At 35.9% G+C, this 21,227-nt stretch overlaps 1 protein-coding gene across 2 annotated transcripts in view; it reads left to right on the top strand.

The window, feature by feature from the left end:
* Window positions 1–21,227, top strand: part of BMPR1A (bone morphogenetic protein receptor type 1A) — a 57,394-nt gene that overhangs the window by 17,277 nt on the left and 18,890 nt on the right. Inside the window, exons 2-6 of one of the 2 annotated variants that reach the window (XM_082854225.1) lie at window positions 6,491–6,709; window positions 11,199–11,361; window positions 13,896–13,998; window positions 19,976–20,072; window positions 20,236–20,335. In XM_082854225.1, coding sequence (XP_082710351.1) covers window positions 6,643–6,709; window positions 11,199–11,361; window positions 13,896–13,998; window positions 19,976–20,072; window positions 20,236–20,335 — 530 coding nt within the window. In that variant the 5' untranslated portion in view covers window positions 6,491–6,642. Of the gene's footprint in view, window positions 1–6,487; window positions 6,710–11,198; window positions 11,362–13,895; window positions 13,999–19,975; window positions 20,073–20,235; window positions 20,336–21,227 lie in introns of those variants that run through there. The other variant, XM_082854224.1, reaches the window with a different exon arrangement.

The following is a 21,227-nucleotide window of genomic DNA, read 5'->3' as shown; positions in this document are numbered from 1 at the left end:
GAAAGTAAAAATTAAGGTTGGGGGGCTTAACGGGAAGAGGAAAGAATGACTTTAGTCTGTTTTTTCAGCTGACTTCAGCCTTTTCCTGTTTTGTTTTGTTTTGTTTTGTTTTTTAATCCTGATTGAACTATTGGTTTAACTTTCTTGCTGTTTGCAAAGCTTTAAATATTTTTATTTAAAAATAATTTATATTTTATTGAGTAATGTTGTAGTCTTATTATCCTGAAAAGAAGCCACCAACCTGTGTGTATAGCAAAGGAAAGTAAATGTATTTAGATGCCTTTTTGGACTACTTAATAATAGCTTTTAAATATGAAATTTTAAAAGCTATTTAAAATTTAAAAATCTTGATCATGTGGCATTTCAAATGTCTGCATTTCCTTATATTCTTAACATTGCATGATCAGATATTTTTAATTTTCATATAAAAATTCCAATGAATTATTCTAGGAATTTAAAAATATTTTTTATTTTCAGATGTTAGAATTATAAAATACTCAGTTTCAAGAGTGGTTGCAAAATAAGGTTACTGTTTTTGCTATATCATAATTTTAGAAATAGTTAATATGCTAGGACAAATAAAGGGGAAATCATCAGTACTTCTGTTATGAATAACAACAGTTACAACAATAACAACTAACATCTGTTATTTATTGAGTGCTTAATACTGAGATGCAAGGCGCTAACTCATTTAGGTTAGTAATATTGTCCCCATTTTGTGGCTAAGGAAACCAAGACCTAGATAGCTTACGTAGCTTCCCCAAAATTACATAGCAAATAAATACTGGAGCTGATTTTTGAAACCAATAGACTGACATCAGAACTTAACTTTCTTAAATTTGCCAGGATATTATATGAAAAGTGCCTTTACCTAGAACACAGAAGTGATGTCATCGTTATGGAATCCATAGTTTAAAAGGGCAAATGTAACAGTGTATAGTGTGGAACTAGGGACAGGTTTTCCCCCACAAAAAAATGAGCCTTACTTATTGAGGTAATTTAAAAACAAAGAATATACTCTGGTTACTCCTTTGAAAGAAAGATGTTAGTTGTATTATCCAGTTAGTTCTTTGAGCATTGTGACTATTTATACTTTTTTTTTTTTTTTTTGGCCACACCATGCATCTTGCGGGATCTTAGTTCCCCTACTAGGGATTGAACCCGGGCCCTTGGCAGTGAAAGCGTGGAGTCCTAACCACTGGACTGCCAGAGAATTCCCTATTTATGTTATACTTGTATTGTTATACTCTGACTTGACTATGCCTTCCAGACTTCTGTCTTTTGGTTGACTGTGCAATAACTTATAGTGATTAGGCTTTTATTATTTCAACAAATTTCTTGGAATTGACTGTATTATAGCAATGAATGTTATCTACTGCTGCCCAACAGATTACCAAAAAACTTAGCAGCTTAAAACATCCAGCATTTATCATCTCATTCTGACCATCAGGAGTCCACCAGAGGCTTAGTTGGATGGTTCTAGTTTAAAGTCTCATAAATTGTGGTTAAGATGTCTATGAAGCTACAGTTACTGGAAAGCTTCCCTGGCACCGATGGATCCATGGCCAAGGTGGCTCACTCACATGGCTGTTGGCAGGAGGCCTGAGTTCTTTGCCACATGGGCCTCTCCATAAGGCTGCGTGGGTGTCCTTATTGACATGGCAGCTAGCTTCCCTAAGAGTGAGCAAGGAGGAATCTGAAGTGCCTTTTATGATCTAGTTTCAGAAGACAAACCGTTGTTTCCACCTTATTTTATTTTGTTAGAAGTGAGTCATTAAGTCCAGTGGGAATTCAAGGGAGGAAATTAGGCTTCACCTTTTGAAGATAGTGTCAGAGCATTTGTGGACATATTTTAGATCACCGTAATGATCTTTTGGTAGATTGGTGGGGTTTTTTTAACTGTGAAAAATATCACTTATGAATATTAGTTTATATTCCAGCTGTGGTAATGTATACTATATTAATATTGTACATGATGGATCCTGGCCCATGAACTTATTTTTATCAGTGAATGCCAAGTAAATATATATGATGTTAATGCTTTTATTAATCTAATTTTTAAATGAACATTGGTGTTCTAGTGCCTTCTTCTCTTTTTATTCTAGAAGGCCATCTCATACAGAACTGTAGCTTTAAATATCTCTATGCTGTTGACATAACAGATTTATATCTTCAGTCTCAAAAGTTTCCTTTAAGTTTCAGAACCAAATGCCCATTAGACAGGGCCTCCCTGGTGGCGCAGTGGTTGAGAGTCTGCCTGCCGATGCAGGGGACATGGGTTCGTGCCCCGGTCCGGGAAGATCCCACATGCTGCGGAGCGGCTGGGCCCGTGAGCCATGGTCGCTGGGCCTGCATGTCCGAAGCCTGTGCTCCGCAACGGGAGAGGCCACAACAGAGGCCCGCGTACCGCAAAAAAAAAAAAAATGCCCATTAGACATTCCCTTTGAGTAATTTCAAATGTCTAAAAATTGAACCATTGATCTCTTCTCCCCACTTCTTTCAAAATCCATTTGTCCCCATTTTCGGTAATTGCTCATGCCGGAAATGTAGGGATCTTTTTTGACCCCTCACTCTCCCTTACCCCCACATTTAATCCATTACCAAGGCCTACTGAATCTGTTTGTGAAATATATCTTGACTCCATCCACTGTACCACCACCACCCTAAGCTTAACCACTATTGTCCCTCTCCTAAACTGCTACAATATCCTTAATGGTCTGTTTCCTTCTGCTTTTGTCCCCTCCAGTTCATTACAGAGAAACCAGATAATTGCCTTCCCATCCCACTTACATTTAAATCCCAAATCCTTCATATGATCTTGCCTGACCTGGTCCTTGACTTTTCTGTCTCTTCAACCTCATCTTCCACTACATTAACCCTTGTTCTCAACATTTCAGAAACATTGTGTTCTCCTTTGCTCTTCTCTGCCTCAAGATCTTTGAGCAGGCTGTTCCTTATGCCTAGAACAAGCCCCCTCCCCAACCTCATGTCTTTACCTGACTAAATAACTCTTTTATTCTTCAGATTACACCTTAAATGTCACTTTTCTACGTTGCTTCCCTTGACCTCCCTCTATCTGGATTAGATTAGGTCACTCCCCATGTCCCTCAAGGACCTGGCACTTTTCTTTTTTGCACTCACCTCAAGTTGTGATCACGTATCATTTGTATTGTCTTGTTTGATGTCTAAATATCTTAATTATCTTATTTGACTGTGAACTCCATGAAGACTCAGTCTGTTTTGCTCTCTCACTATATTCTCAGTGTCTCATACAGAATCATGTGTATAATAGGCACTTAATAAATATTTGGGAAATAAATTAACATTCAATAGCGAGAACACTATTCGCTCAGGAATTCAGAGCTGGAGGGAATCTGATAAGTCATTTAATTGGTCTAGTCTTGTTTGCATCATGCCTGTCATGTCCTTGGCAGAGGTACATTCACACTTTATTCCTTTGATACTCTGTGAGCAAAGATCCCTGGTCCTTTCAGTTGTATCTCAAGTGTAGTCATTTCTCTATCCTTTGCATTCTTGTCATTCTTCTCTAAAGTATTTGAGGCCTGACCAGGTGGGATAAAGTAAGATGGTTACCCTCTTTGATTATGGCAGTGTGCTTCTATCAATGCTTGATTAGATTGCCTTCATGTCTTAGAATTGTCATAAGCACTGATGCTTATTGAGCTTGTAGTCAGCTAAAACCCAACATTTTTCTTTTAAAGATTAGGGGCTTCCATTGTTAGATTACAAATGAGGCACTTGAAGCCATTTTACCTTTAGCCTTCTCTTGGCTGATAGCTGTTCTCCATACAAGTTGTTGCAGGGTTTTTAGTGTATAAAAATGTCTTGCAGATGGGATTGTCCTGGAGAGCACCTGTTACTTCCTGTGCCAGGTTGGCAAGTATGTTATAAACATGTCTGAGAGGAGGAAACTTTTATTAAGTACCTACTCTGTACCAGGCTTTTCTAAATACTTTATAATGTATAGTTTACATTATGTAATGTATGTAAAATATCCAGCAAGGCAGCATAGGGTAGCAGTTAACACATGGGCTCGAGAATCAGATCCTCTTGATTAGAATTATGGCCCTGACACTTACCAGCTGTGTGATCTTTGATAAATTCCTTAAACTCCACTTGCCTTAGTTTCCTCATCTGTAAAGTTAAAATAATAAATTGTGCCTATCTTACAAGGTGGTTGTGATGATTCTGTAAATTAATATTAATATATTCAAAGCATTGTAATGGTCTGCCACATAGAGGTGAATATATGTTAGCTATTACCTCATGTAGTTCTCAAAATAATTGTGAGTTAATATAATTCCAGTTCTACAGATGAGGAAACTCATCCAGAGAGGTGAAGTTACTTATTTAAGGCAGATCCAGGATTTAAACTTGTGCTGAGAGTGGTAGAGTCACAGATGTTTGTGTAGGAGGAATCACACATGATCCCTTTCCTCTGAAAGGGACTGTGAGTGTGGCAGGTGTGCTTAGGGTCTCATCGACTGTACTGCAGGATGCCTTGGTTGTACCTGTAATGAGACAGGACCACATATTAGCTTAAATAAACTGATGAAGAAGCAGTGACACTGAAAGATGGAACCAGTCATAGCAGTCCGTTTCCTGACCAAGAATATGAGGCCCTTGAAGTAGAATCTGTCATACTCATATTTTTATTTCTAGCCCCTTGCATTGATGTATAATACATACTCAGAAAACACTGTTGGTGAATAAGTGAGTGAATGAATAAATGAGTGAAGGTATGGGGAGAGAGTGAGAGCTAGGAAGAGAGGCAGAAATGATACCAGGGTTTTTGGCATGGGTGACTGGAGGGATGACACCACCCTCCTCTGTGATAGCAAGTGGAGGAGGAGGAGGCAGGTCTAGAGCAATGTGAAGGAAAGTTAGTGAGTTTGATTTGGACAGGTGGGATGTAATCCTAGTGGAGATATTTAATAGGCAAATAGAAATAAGGAGAGAGTTCAATGTTGGAAATATACTGGAAACTTCTTTTGAATTTGAAACCTGGAACAAGTATCCCATAATTTCAAGAAGTGAGTTTTCTCAAATACTGTTAACTCACATTACAGATGTTATTCTGTAATAGTTCTAGACTTTACATCTTACTCTCTCAACATTATGTAGATGGAAATCAAATTAATTTCATAGTAGAGAAATTAGAGATTTTAGAATAAGCCATATATAAAATGTACAATATAAATGGCATCTCACTGTATATCTTATTTCCTCAATACTCTTAAGTGCCTTTGGAGAGCTAATTAAAGTGAAAAATTCTTAGTTAACATAGAAAGCTTGGGATATTTATGGTAGAAATCATGCCAGGATAATTGTGTTACAAATAAATAATATCATTTTCATTGAGGAATAATTCAGGCTGACGTCAGTAAAATCAGTTGCCTGAACCAACAGGATGAGAGAAGAAACAGAATCATATTCATCTTTACAAAAACTAACCTTTTTTTCTGTTACCTCTTTAACTATCTTATAATTGCCAAACCTTAATTGGGGAGGTTATGTTTCATGTGATCCATATGAAAAGCTCAGTTTTATCCTAATGAATTCAGATTTGTAGTATTTTAGGTAAATAATTTCATTTAAGATACATTTCTAATGTTTTTGCTTTAATGAGGAAGCATGCTGCATATTTAAATGTTTTTCTAGGTAGGCCTTCTATCTATAGAATACATTATTTATTAGAAAGATTCAAGTTGTTTTTATTTATCACATCTACTAGGATTGAAAAATTTTTTATGAGTAGTTTACTGTTTTATTTTTTAATTAATTAATTTACTTATTTATTATTTTTGGCTGGTTTCTTTTGGGTCTTTGTTGCTGTGCTCAGGCTTTCTCTAGTTGCAGCGAGCAGGGGCTACTCTTCATTGTGGTGCGGGGGCTTCTCATTGTGGTTGCTTCTCTTGTTGAGGAGCACAGGCTCTAGGCACGTGGGCTTCAGTAGTTGTGGCTCGCGGGCTCTAGAGTGCAGGCTCAGTAGTTGTGGCGCACGGGCTTAGTTGCTCTGCGGCATGTGACATCTTCCCGGACAAGGGCTCGAACCCGTGTCCCCTACATTGGCAGGCAGATGCTTAACCACTGCGCCACCAGGGAAGTCCTAGCTTAGTGTTCTAAATTCAGCTCTTCCTGTTTTATTCTTAATATATTTAGAAATTTTCTTAATAGCAATAAAATAATTACTTTAGAGCAGCCAGAAAAGACTGTTAAGATTATTAGTGTTCTTATCTTATTTTACATATGGTTAATCTAAGGTCAGGAGAGGTGGCAACCTATTAATAAATTATTTAAGCTTTTAAATTACAGTGCCTTTTTTTTTTAACAATGATAACATTAATCTTTAATAATGTATTACATTGTTTAAAGGTATGTTTGGGCATTTGTTTTTCCTCTCCTAGTTTTTGAAAACATTCCAGAATTCAGTTATATTCATTTCCTTCTTAATATTTTTATCTTTCAGGAATCAAGAGAAAGCAGTGGAAGCTGGAGTCATTGTCAAGTGATCGAGACCTTTTACAAGAAAATCTCATTGAATGAAAGTCTTTTAAATTAGTGACATAACAAGACTAGTTATTAAAGGTGACAGTGTACAGAGTACGTTAAAATTGAACAATGACTCAGCTGTATATTTACATCAGATTATTGGGAGCCTATCTGTTCATCATTTCTCATGTTCAAGGTAAATCAGTGTTCATTTAAGCAATCTTATCTCTTTTTTAGTAATTTATTTCTGTATATAAAAAACACTCATTCTTAGGACCGCTCTTTCAACTCATGTCCCGTTTTGAACAGTTAGGCCCAGTATGCCAATAGCTTTTAAGTATAGAGGCAAAGAACAAACACATGCCAAATAAGTTTTGAACTTGACTATGATAGAAACATTTTCCAGTCTGTATAAAATCTCAGGCTCTTTGAACTTTGTGTATTATCTGTAACATAGGCATTATGATGTACAACACCAGGTCTTATGAGGATTAAATGAGATAAAATATAAAATAAAGTAGGTGACCTAGTGCCTAAGGGTAATAGGTACTCAAGACTTAGTTTTAAAATACCTTTCCCCTTTAAAATACAATAAGGAATAAATGTCAATTTTTAAAAAACATTTTATTGTTGTTAAGAGTTGAGAAACATAAATGGAATTTCTGTGTGCCAAATATTAAAATTTCTTCAGAGTACTCAAAGTTTTATTTATGACTAATATTGTAATTTTACACTATGCATTCACAGCTTAGAACTCCCAAACAGGAAGTTATTTTGATGACTCTTAGGATCAGATGGGCTATATATTTGCATATGAGCTTTTTCCCTGTATGGTTTAATTAGGACAGTGTTTTAAACTGAAGAGATAGTGGTATTTGGCAAAATGATTTTATATAGAACTTACTGAACATCTCCGTTCTCTTAAGTTTATACCTTCACAGATTGTTCTTCATAATGTTTTGTTCAGAGTGATGATTAAAATCTGCTAATAAGAATTATGATGAACAGCATAAATCTTTTGACATTTTCATTTGAGTGAACAGAATAATGAAATCTGTAGCTTCTTTGTATTTTGTCTTAGGTTTAGTACCCTTGTTTAGTACCCATACTGAGAATATAAAAACACTCTTGCAAAAGCTACATTTTTGTGTGAAACACCACATTATTTAATAAAACATCTTTATTTTAACGTCTTTTGTTAGATGCCTTGTTGATCAGTATCAACCAAAGCTATCATAGTTTTGAAGATGACTTAAATTAATAGTAACATTTGTGTTTGCTACCTTACTCCTAGGTAATCAGTATTTAGTATTAAAATTTTTTTAATCTATATAGATCACATAGAGACAATATGATACAAAATTCTCATTCCCCATCCTAAGTTGTTATATAATAAACTTTTTTTTTTTTTTTGCCCACACTGCACAGCATGTGGGATCCTAGTTCCCCGACCAAGTATCGAACCTGTGCCCCCTGCAGTGGAAGCACAGAATCTTAACCGGCTGACCGCCTGGGAAGTCCCAATAAACTTTTGTTAGATGAAATAAATTGGTAATTAGTTATCAGGCATAAGTGAAAAATCTTAGTAAGCATTATATTTCTCTGAAATATAAGCAAAATTTGTTACATTTCCTTTCAAAGAAGATTAGTTTGATAGTTCCCTTCAAATAATAAGATAAAAATATTTGCTCTTAAGGAAAAGAACTAAAACCAATGTCGAAAAAATGGTATTTCAGACTTGCCCAGTGGTCCAGTGGTTAAGACTCCCTGCTTCCACTGCAGGGGGCACGGGTTCGATCTTTGTTCAGGAAATTCCACATGCTGCGAAGAGCAGCCCCCAAAAAAAGTTATTTCTTAGAGATTACTATGGATTGCTAGAGTGGTGTTATATATATAACCCATAGCTCCAGCCCACACCAGGACTCATAATTTTATGCTTTGTAAACACAGGACTTGTGTGTAGAAAGAGATTGGCATGTTCTAGGAACTGACACAGGGCTGTATGTTTGGGCATGATGGAGAGAGAGGTCCACAGGGTCCAAATCCTGCGGGTCTTCAATAGGCCTGGTGAAGGAGGTTGGATTTTATTCTGAGTGTATGTGAAGCCATTAATTGGTTTTAAGCAGGGAGTGACAGGATCAGATTTAGATTTATAAGATAACTCTGTGCTATGTGGGAAATGGGTTGGAGGGGGCAAAAACAGAAGTAGGGAGATCAATGTCTTGTCTTGGAAGTGACATGATATGATGGGCCCGGGTAATAGCAGGAACTAGACCAAAATGAGAAAAAGTGAGATATATCTTGGAGGGTGAGCCAAAGACCTGGGGAGGACCAGGTTTGAGGAGAAAAGTCAAGCATTCCATTTTAGACGAGTTAGTTTTGAGTTACTTAAGCAAGTCAAGCCTGAAGGGGTAAATGTAGGAACCATCAACGAAGAGATTTATTTAAACCATGGGAATAAGTGCTGTCATCTAGGGAGAGAGTACAGAGAGGCTGTTGCTAGCTATTTTTCTTTGTATCTATGCCTCTATTTAGTGAAATTTTACAACTTATAGCTCAGGTTTCTTTGTGTTTGACACCCTAGGATGAGTTTGTGTTATTGGCTCCTTCCTTTGTTTACATAGCACCTTTGTATTATATCACTCTTTGAATTGTGTTTATTTATGTGCTTATCCCCTCCACACACATACACCTTTGTCTCCTTCCAAGTTTCTCAAGGACCACATCAGTTTCCAACATTCAGTAACTTGCCTGCACATAGTTGGCCTCTAATCAGTGTTTTGTTAATTAATACTTGAGATAATATAAACCTCAGATGCAAATTATTATAATTGAAATATTTCTCTCTCTTAAATTCAAACAGTGTTCTAGGAAGTTATGTGTATTAACCATCTGTAACTTTGAATTTTCCAGGTATTGGTGATCTTCTAGTATGATCTTTGTATTAGTACATTCATTTATACACTTTTATATTTAAGCCCTTTATTATACATTCATTTGATCTATATATAATATATATATAATTTGATCTATATATAATCTCTTGAATTGGGCAGAAGTTATTATCATCATTTTTTATAGATAGAGACCTGAGGTTCAGAGACTAACGTATCAATGGAGATATTCAAGACTTGAACCCTTGACTTCTCACTGTTATTTCAGTGTTATTTCTGCCACACTCTACTGCTTTTTCTATGTATCATTAGATTTTTGAAAAACTAATTGCGTGCGTAAATATACTGTTTGCCATTTGGTCTCCATAGTTAAATTGATGCTTCCTTCTGTTGTTGTAATATGATTTTAAAACTGGTTAAGAGACCTCAGATACGCTTTAGTCCTATGGTCTTATTGAGTAAATGAGGCTTGAAATGACATGGCTTGTCCACGATCATCCAGCTAGATAAATGGTGGAGGAACATGGTAGGCCAGAATCTAGATTTCCTCATTTCTAGCCCAGTGGATTTCTTCCCTTCCTGAAACTCTTCCCCGTCCCTTTTCTTTCGTTGATGCTCTTAACATAAATGAAGTCTATGTTGTGTAGCAATTTAGAGGATTAAGTGAACATTATTGAAATTTATGGCATGGAATCACTAAAATTTATTTAGCAGCACATTCTTTTCCTGTTATCAATGTGTGTGTATGTATTACTTTTACTTTTTTCAAGTTCATCTCACCAGTACGGCTAAGTTTTAAGTCAAGTTCACATTATGCCTTGAACCACTTATTTAACATCTATAATGAAATACATACACAGTTCTCTTAATATTTTATACCTGTTTTAGCTCTACATTTCATTCCATGAAGATCAACTCTACAAGGAGTAGCCTAGCTGATTTCAGCTGATTCAGAGGGAGAAAGGAATTACTAAAACGTTGTTTTAGTTCTGTTCTGCTTTCAGCCTGAAAGAATCAGTATCAAATATGACAGTATCTGTCATTTGAGGCTACGAGACTCTAATGCAAGAACACAGTTCTGTTTCCATGTGCCAACTACTGCCCTACAGTGACCTTCATTTTCTGGCAGCGTAGTCTGGGTTTGAACCAATGACCTTGAGATAAAAGGCACCAGATAATATGATTAGTCCCCATGCTCTCATAATTCCCTTACTTAAGCAATTAAAATCCAGAGCAAGATGCTTAGTAGTTTCACTTCCACATAGAGGTACAAATAAAGGACTTTACTTTTTTTAAACTAGTCACAAGTTTTGAACCAGAGAGTCTAAAAAAAGAACTGTAATTTGCCTTTTTTTTTTTTTAAAACCTCCTTATTGGAGTATAACTGCTTTACAATGGTGTGTTATTTCTGCTGTATAACAAAGTGAATCAGCTATACATATTTTTTAATGATTGGAAATAATCTCGCTCTTCTCTGAAACTGCTTTCCATTTTGTACCTTTCTTACAAGTTATGACCATATTCTACCTTGTGCCACTCTTGTTTGTCTTTCACTAGTGCAAAAATTGTGGCATAATCATCTCCATATATCCCACAATACCTGGGATAGTTTTTCCGTGCATTTTAGGCTGTTAGTAAATGTTAATCATATGAATGAAATTTATTTTTAATTAAAACACACATTAGCTGCAATTAATACAATAAGAAAGCTTAGAAACTTCTCACTGAAAATTGGAATAAAAGAATTAGCTTTTCAGAGTGGTTTATTTACAACTTCATGTTTGAATGCAGGGCAGAATCTAGACAGTATGCTCCATGGTACTGGGATGAAATCAGACTCCGACCAGAAAAAGTCAGAAAATGGAGTAACCTTAGCACCAGAGGATACCTTGCCTTTTTTAAAGTGCTATTGCTCAGGACACTGCCCGGATGATGCTATTAATAACACATGCATGTAAGTATTTTATGCAGTTCTTCTTAAAGTTACGAGAATAGGGTTGCACTTAGTACTATTTTAAGAATCGTTTACTTTGTCTGAATTTTGTTTCTTTAAATTTATATGGTTTTTCCAAAGAGCCAAAAGCTTCTTGTTTTTTATATAGGAACATTTATTACTATTAAGTGATTGATGGTTATTTCCTTAGAGTAATATAGGTTTTAAAGAGTTAAAAGGAATCTGGTATTTGTCTAGCATTTTGGGTTTATTTAGTGATCTTTTTATCATAAAGTGATTGATATTCATTGTAGAAAACTTAGAGATTACCAGAAAGAAACCTTGAAAATTCACCTAAAACCGTGTAATTCTAAATTGGTTGAAATAGGGGCTTCCCTGGTGGTGCAGTGGTTGAGAATCCACCTGCCAGTGCAGGGGACACAGGTTCGAGCCCTGGTCTGGGAAGATCCCACATGCCACGGAGCAGCTAAGCCCGTGCACCACAACTACTGAGCCTGTGCTCTAGAGCCCCCGAGCCACAACTACTGAGCCCACGTGCCACAATTACTGAAGCTCGCATGCCGAGAGCCCATGCTCCACAACAAGAGAAGCCACCGTAATGAGAAGCCCACGCACCGCAACGAAGAGTAGCCCCCGCTCACCTCAACTAAAGAGAGCCTGTGCACAGCAACAAAGACCCAATGCAGCCATAAATAAATAAATAAGTTATTTTTTTAAAAAAACCTTCCTATTAAATAAATAAATTGGTTGAAATATTTTGCAGGTCTATAAGAATGATATTGTGATATTTAATTAATTTTGTGTTATTTTCTTATGTGAACTCCCAAATCCAAATCTGATTTATATAACCACTTTAATTTTTCTACTTAATTTCATGTTAACTAATTAATATTTATATATGATCATGTAATTCTATTTCATATTCTTGGGGGACATTGAAGAATTGACTTACTAGCCAAAAAAATTCCCTGAACGACTCAATCTCATCAGTCAGTTGTCCCCCTGTTATAAAGGTGTAATAATCAATAATTATTGATTTGTTTTGTATTTCCCTAATAATTTTATGCTCTTTGAATGTGACCAGATATAAAGCCAAAATGTATACATATAAAACACTGAAATTATATGATGGTTCACCATGTCTTAGATTTGTTGTTTGTGCTGGTGGTGGTTGACTTTACTGTGGCAGACTGGGTGATCTGTTGTTAGGGGAGTGTTCCCTTTGTCACCAAGAGACTTCTTGCCAGACTTCTTGTCTGTAGTTCTTGCTTGATCTGTGTGGGCTATTTGTTAGAGGCTTAGTAACCCAGAGTAAAACTGGGAATCATCAATTTTAACAGAATTTCACCTCACACGTAACATTTTCTCATTTCAGAAAATGAATAATTATGCAATATTCTTTTAACTGTAAGCAGTATACTTACTGATATGAACAGTAAGGAGGGACACAAAAAATCTTTTAGATGTTTCTTCCTACCCATGAAAGCCTAATGAATATATTAGGAGAAAATTCTGGCATACTAGTACTAAAATGATAACTTTTTTTTTTAAAGATACTCCCCTCTGGGGTTTTCCAATTTTTTATTTTATTTTATTTTATTTTAATTTATTTTTGGTTGCATTGGGTAGTCATTGCTGCATGTTGGCTTTCTCTAGTTGTGGCGAGCGGGGGCTACTCTTTGTTGTGGTGCACAGGTTTCTCATTGCAGTGGTTTCACTTGTTGCGGACCGCGGGCTCTAGGTGCGCGGGCTTCAGTAGCTGTGGCTCGCGGGCTTTAGAGCGCAGGCTCAGTAGTTGTGGCACACAGGCTTAGTTGCTCCGCGGCATGTGGGATCTTCCCGGACCAGGGTTCAAACCCATGTCCCCTGCATTGGCAGGCGGTTTCTTAACCACTGCGCCACCAGGGAAGTCCCAATAACATTTTATTAAATACAAATCCATTTATATAAATTTCTTGAAAATTCAGCTATTCAAAAGTTCTCCCTTTTTTCCTATCATGTTAAATAAAAAGTGCCTCTCAGGATCTTAGTTAGTCTGGTCTTTCCAAATATACTTTTGTCATTGAATCTATTTTTATGTTTCACAGTAAAGTTTGTTTTTATTTATTATTGTGTACAGTATGGGAATACTGAAAATCTTATGGATGAAAAGAGATAGTTATTTTTAAGTATATTTTTAAACGTTAAGATTATTTACTTTATAAAGTTGTATAAATCATCTTTCTGTGATCACATGACTATGATTAGCAAAGAGAAGTTACATAGTATTTCATATTTGGTGGGACTTGTTTAATAGAAAATCCTTTTCTACCTAACACAGGATTTTTATTAGACCTTTAGGTTTTAGTTCAGATATTGACAATTTTCATTTGCCTTAAAACATGTACGGTTTTGCCAGTAAGTCAAATGTGAATGTAATTCTAATTCAGAACTAAAAGCCATCAGATCAGTAACTGGTCACATTCATACTGAGATTTAATTAGTACTTTCCAATGTGAAGTTGGTTTTTGGTTTTTTGGCTTTTTTTCTTTTAGAACTAATGGACATTGCTTTGCCATCATAGAAGAAGATGACCAGGGAGAAACCACGTTGGCTTCAGGGTGTATGAAATATGAAGGATCTGATTTTCAGTGCAAGGTAAGACCTAATTTGAGGCCTATGAAATAAAGAAGGGAGGGACCACAGGAAAAGAAAAGCGTTGATTCCCCAAGGAGAAGTATGCCTGGTCTGCACATTGCTGTGTGTTCTGGAAGCAAATATATTGGAGGAAGCTTAGCTCTTGCTTCACGTTATATGACTGTGCCAATTGAAATTACAGATTATTTTACTTTAAAATAAGTTTTAAATCATCTTTTTTTTTTAATTGTCAAGCCTGTAAAAAATGATACTGTCACACTTATTTCTGGATTATAAAAGTGACTGGAAAGACTTTAAGGTGACAGATAAATAACCTTTACATCTCTCTGAGACAACTTAGAGACCTTAAGTCCTTGTAAGGAGATCTCAGTGGAGTTACTTTAACAGCACAGCAAAGGAATCAGAGGATCAGTAATAGTTTATGAACATATTGATGGCTTTGGGTTATAAACCTAATCTCTTCAAAATCCTGTATAGTAATTTTGCCCCAGGGGATCCTTCCAATGTTTTTGAAAACAGCTCCAGAGAGAGCTGTTTGTTAACAAATTTAAGCCTCAGCTATTTTAGAAAATTATTCCAATTAATGAGAAATTCTCAGGGTTGATAGAAACCACACATGCACGCACGCGAACACACACACACACACACATACATACACGCTCGCACATATTGCATCCCATCTGTTTGCTACACCTCTAGTGACAGGGGCTCATTACCTCCCAAGCCCACCTTTTTCATCTGTAGTAATGACCTGACCTTATCCTTAGAAAGCTTTTCCTCTGAATGACTGCAAGTCTCTCTTCCTTTGTACTTCCTTGGACCATAGAGAACAAATTGATTCCCTTTTTAATATGGTAGCCCTTTACTATGTGAAGAAATTTTTTTTTGTACCGCTTTACTCCCCATACCCTATAGTCTTTGCCCAGTGAAAATAGTAGTTCAAAATGACTTCAACGGCCCCTTATAGTCATCAGCTTTAGAGTTACTCACTCTTCAGTTTCTCAATGTAAGATGCAGAATTGACTGTGGTCTGGCCAGAAGAAAAAAAACCCAAGAATTAGTAACTCCTTTCCCTTTTCCTAAATGCAGCCAAATCTCATGTTAGAGGTTTGATTGTCATACCATATTCTTGAAATATATGGAGTTTTCTGTCAGCTGAAATCCCCATGTCTTTCACTCATGCTTCTACTCATCCTTATCTCTTCCATTCTTTATTGGTGCTGTTGGTTTCTTGACACAAACAAGTAGGTGGGAATGGAATGAGTTTTGTTACACAATTGTCACATACTTGTCTAAGTTAAATTTCATTGTATTAAAATTAATCCTTTGCTCTAATTTGTCAGGATTTGGGGGATGCTGATTTGTTTGTCTCTTCCAGTTTTATGCTCTTTGCATATTTATCAACCTCACTACAGTACACTGTTTAATCACTTTAAAATGTTGAAGAAAGACCTCTCTGTGGTTAAAGCACTGAGCTCGAAAGTAGTAACCAGTGTCTCGCAGGCCCCCTCAACTAGATGTGTCCCAAATGAATTTATCAATGTAATTTAGTTGTTAAGCTTGACAATCTGTGTTCAGATAGACATGCTGCCTCTTGCTAGCTGTGGAACTTTGAGCCGGGAGCTTTACTCTCTTAAGTTGTTTTCTCATCAGCAAAGGAGTTCTTGTAAGGGTCAAATGAGAGGTAGCATATATGCAGAGAGTTTAGCACAACTGGCACATAGTAAGGACTTAGAAAATGTTAGCTTTTACCATATTGATGATGTAACCAAGCAGGCTTTAAACTGGGTTACGCATATACCTGGGTGCACACAGACTACATTACACAAGGATCGCATAGGCACATGGATAGTTTTAAGGGGATCGGTTTACCTATCATGAACTTCCACAGGTCCTATTGCTTAATATTGATCTGCCTGAGACCAGAGCTTCTTAAGCAATTTCTCTTTTCCTTCCTTCCTTTTCACCATCAGCCTTGTCACAGTTTCCAGATTAGTGGCCTGGAATGTAAATACTCAAGTTTCCAAACAGTGTTATAATTCGAAATCTGAGTATCAGTGTGGGGAACTCGGGGATAGCAGATATATTTGCGTATCTGATAGTTTTTCATTTTTTGCTTTCAACCAATTTGCTAGATCATGTAAAATAATTTTTCCTAATAGGATCATTATAGGAGTTTTAGCATACGATTAGAAGGTCTCTAAAGAATTATGGGACAATGGTATAACTAGTTCCTTCCATTATCATCTTTTTGTTTATGTGAACAAAGAATCTTAGTACTGACCCCAAAAAAGGAAAAGATAAAAATAGGATTAAAGTTAATGCCAAACTTTCGCATTCTAGCAATAAGTAATTATCCATGAATTTATGAAGTAGTTTTTTTAAAAGTGTCATTCATCCCATACCTCTCCAATAAAATTTTCTTTTTATATTAGTATTTTAATAAAGATTATAATATATATACAGTTTTGATTAATTTTATACTAATAATAATTGTGATGATAAATCAAACCAAAATAATTTTTTGACTTAAAGACATACTATCACAGGAAATAAAATAGATTATATATGTTTATTTTTCATGTGGAGAATTATTTATCAAGATACATATTACATTAGGACAATTTTTTTTTAACATCTTTATTGGAGTATTATTGCTTTACAATGTTGTGTTAGTTTCTGCTTTATAACAAAGTGAATCAGCTATACATATACATATATCCCCATATCTCCTCCCTCTTGCGTCTCCCTCCCACCCTCCCTATCTCACCCCTCTAGGTGGTCACAAAGCACCGAGCTGATCTCCCTGTGCTATGCAAGCTGATCTCCCTGTGCTGTGCGGCTGCTTCCCACTAGCTGTCTGTTTTACATTTGGTAGTGTATATATGTCTATGCCACTCTCTCACTTCGGCCCGGCTTACCCTTCCCCCTCTCCATGAACATTAGGACATAATTATTGTGGAAGATGTGGAAACGGAATAGGAGCTCAAGGAGCGAAAGAACACTATAAAATTTTCAATTGTTAAAGAAGCATTTTGCCCATTTTTTTTTTAAATAATGATGATGGGTATTGAATTGCTATATTATTTAGATTCTACTGAATAGATTTAAGAGTTACTTTAATTTTATTTTAAAATATCATGTGCAATATGCAAGGAATTATCAATACGTTCTTTGCAGCTATTTATGATGAAAAATTTTAGGTGTCAGTCTAAAAATGTATGAGGGGATACATTTTTTTTCAGAATTCATTTAGGGGTTACACAGACAAAACATGTTGACCACCACTTATCTCACTTTCTGTGTATCTTGCTCTGCCTCGCTCTTAATTTCCCTGGCACCTCATCTGAGCAGAACAACTCTGCTACTTTGCCCTAAGCTTTTTCCTCCCAGTGCTTTCACATACTGTCAGGTTTGAATCAAAACAAGTTCAAGTGATAATCACCATGCTTCACCCAGACCTTGACTTTCCCTCACACAATCCAGTCTCTGTAGGTAAATCTGGCTTATTCTGTTTCTTCCAGTAGGATGAATTATTTCTCAGAAACCGCACTGCCATCTCTTGTAATTTGATTTCAGTTCCTTTATCGTGTACCACTCCCCCTCACCTGCAACCCCCCATTCAAGCTCACTAAATAAGTTAGAATCTCCTATTTTGTGAATGCCAAGTGAGTTTTTTCCCCACAAGGATTTTTATTGCCCACCTAAATCCAGAGATACAAATGGACTTGGGTGGAGCATGGGAGTAGGGAGTGCAGGAACCGGAAAGGTTGTGTCACCCAACTTTGTAATCTAGACACACGTAACTTTTGCCTACCCAGATACGTAGTTAACCTACATAAGAAAGATGTGAGTTTCATGTTGCTTGTTCTCAGTGAAGCCGCATTGAGTCTTCCAGGAGATTACAAACATTTGTGGCTTATTCTAGAATGTCAACTGGGATCTGTGTCACATTCACTAGAGGAAGAAGAATTAATTTATTGAACATTTACTATTTGCATTTAATATGCTGAGTGCTTGGTATATTTTACCTCATTTTCCCCCAGTTACCCTATAAGGCAGGTATTTTTTATCCTCTGTCTTATAGCAGAGGAAACTAAAGCCCAGAGAGAAGTAAGTTCATTGCTCAGGGTCACAAAGTTAATAAATGGCAAAGCTATGATTTAAGCTATTTGATTCCCAAATCTTTGTTGTTTCCATAATACTGTGCTGCCCCCAATCTGTTGTTGGCAAAGTCTTTCTTTCCCTTTTAAAAGTAATATAACATTTAGCTATCTAGTTTACAGCACTCCTCGTTTTTAAAATCTTTAAATCATACCACTTTCAGCCTTCTCCCAAGTGCTCTCAACTTCCTGTGATGTAATTCACCTAGCTGAGAAGATGGGAATTCAGACAGAACACAGAAACATTGTAGGGTCTCTGCATACTTCTGGGATACCAATCCCACTTACTAGCGTTTGGTCTGCCTTCTTCATTCCTGCAATCATCCTTGATAGAGAAGACTGGAACAAAACAAGAGTTAAGGAAGTGTTCATTTTCTTTGTCCTCCATTACCTAGTATTTTGTCGGCAATACTACATCCATTGCTTGGTGGTCTTTCTTCTAGCACTGCCAAAAACCCCTTCCTGATTTTTCTTTACATTTTCTGTCCTGCAAGGCTGAGCTCATTTTGAACTTTAGCCATACTGGGACTATTCTTGGATGCTTCACGCTTCTTTTATTCATCTTAGTTGTATACTCTTCATTCCATCCTTCATGTAAGTTTTCTCTAGATCTGGGATATTTTTTTCAGAGTCACCTGTGTAACTTCTGACATGACTCTCTTTTCTCTTTCTTTTTATGATCATTTAAAAGTAAAAACAATTGTTAGAAAGTTAAAAATTTAGGTAAAATGTAAAACTTGTGCTTTTGGAGGTTTCCAAGTACTCTTGACCCATCTTCTCTTCTCTTATATAATCTCAAGTCCCTTATAGAATCCCATATAGATTCCCCTATGGAATCTCATTTTCACATTTTTAAAGGAACACCTGATTATACCGAGGTTTCTCCTTTCTGCCCATCTGATATTTAAGAATAAGAAGGTTGATTTCTGCTTATATTCTTGCTACTTCTGTGATGACAGACAATTCCTTTCTGTTACTGTTTTGGTCTAGAATGGCACTTCTTGCAGGTAGTGCTGAAATGTCAGCATTCAAGTTAAGAACTTCTCAAATACTGTACTTTTAATCAAATAAAACTTCACATATAATTTTTGGTATCTGTTCCCATGACTACAGTCTTTCCCTGTGCTCATTTTCTGATGTATTAGGGATACATATCTGGTTGGTGGTCTCCCAAAAACTCTCAGAAATATTGTTTCTATATTTTGACCTTATCCTCACCACGTACACTTCAACTTGCTTCCGTATCAGGTTCATTAGTTTCCACATTGTTGTTATAGGCAGCATCAACTGTATCTTCTGCCTACTTGACTACCTTTTCTAACCTGTCATTTCTTTGGCCTAGGACACGCTCCACTTTTTAGTCAGATCTTAAGTCTCATCCAACTAAGTCTCAATACTCCTATGAGATCATATTTACCCTGCTAGTTTATCACTGTAATAAAATGTATTACCCATGTTTTTTAGGAAAAGATCTCATGATTTTAAATACTTTTTTACTAAAAACAAATGAATAGTCATATCTTAAGATATACCAAATTTTGGGTGAAAAATATATATAAACTTTTGTTTATCTGTAATTAAGTTATAGTTTAGTGTTCTAACACACCATCCATATACATACATTCTCCTTAAGAAAAAACATTTTAGAGTCTTTACAACACTATTTCACCATAGATTTAAATTTTTCAATAATCACTTTCACACAAACTTAGCAGGTCCTTTTCACTCACTGAATTATAAACTGTATTTTATGAATATTTTAAAAATTAATTATCAGTTTTGTGTATCAATTTTTTCTAATTTTCTTCCTTTAGGATTCACCAAAAGCCCAGCTACGCCGGACAATAGAATGTTGTCGGACCAACTTATGTAACCAGTATTTACAACCTACACTGCCCCCTGTTGTTATAGGTAGGTTAGCAGAGAAAAGTGCAATCATGATTCTCAGTAAAATATTTTCTCTGGTTTTAACAATAAGCAAGCTTTCTAGAGTTCAACACTACAAGTTTTTTTTTCCTTTTAAGATGTGATCGAAAGATAATATGTCTTTTTCATTGTTTACTTCCATTATCAGGTCCATTTTTCGATGGCAACATTCGATGGCTGGCTTTGCTCATTTCTATGGCTGTCTGCATAATTGCTATGATCATCTTCTCCAGCTGCTTTTGTTACAAGTAAGATAATTATTTTGATGCAAAATATTTTGTTGACTATTAGATATAAACAGTTGTTCTTAAAGCCAGTAGACAGAAACCATTGACACTGAATGTATTTCAGGAACCGTTAACTTGTATTTTCTGGTTATCTCCTTTAATTAACTATATTATAGTTTTCTTAAGGGAACAGAAGACCTTACTACTAATCAATTAATTGGACACAACATTATACTTCTTGTTATGTTCATGAGTACTTAAGATTTTCTTATTTATAGAATATTGAACTTTCTTATATCTAAATTTAAAAACCTGTCCCAAGAAATCAACTGTATGTATTATCATTCTTTAGTTATTTGGCAGTTCAGAATTGTTTGCATTTAGTCATGATTTCAGAAGACATTTGCCAGAAGAGCAATAAGAGGAGGGCATAAACTTCAATAATAAAATACTATCTTACTGGCATATGAATAAACAGAGAGATCAGTGGAATTCGTTACTAGACCCATAAGTAGACCCAAGTATATAAAGGAAGTTAGTATATGATAAAGGTAACATTTCAGATCACTGAGGAAAAGTTGGCTTATTCAGTAAATGGATTTGGGAGTGGATAGCTATATGGCAGAAAATGAAGTTGAATCAATTCTGTACACTGAAATAAATTTTAGCCAGGTTGGGTGCTCGTTCTCCCTTTCTCTCTCTCTCGCTCGCTCGCTCGCTCGCTCTCGCTCTCTCGCGCTCTCGCGCGCTCTCTCTCTCTCTCTCTCTCTCTCTCTCTATATATATATATATAAAAACTATATATATAAACTGAATTGATTAAAGTACTAGAACAAACCTTGGAAGAATTTTTTTAAATAATCTGAGTCTGACACAAAACTTACAAGCAAAAAAACCAAAACCTTAAAATTAA

The sequence above is a fragment of the Leucopleurus acutus genome (assembly GCF_964270905.1).
Source record: "Leucopleurus acutus genome assembly, chromosome: 14".
NCBI classification, from domain to species: Eukaryota; Metazoa; Chordata; class Mammalia; order Artiodactyla; family Delphinidae; genus Leucopleurus; species Leucopleurus acutus.
The sequence above is the reverse complement of the archived record's forward strand: the minus strand, read 5'-3'. Positions and strand labels throughout refer to the sequence as shown.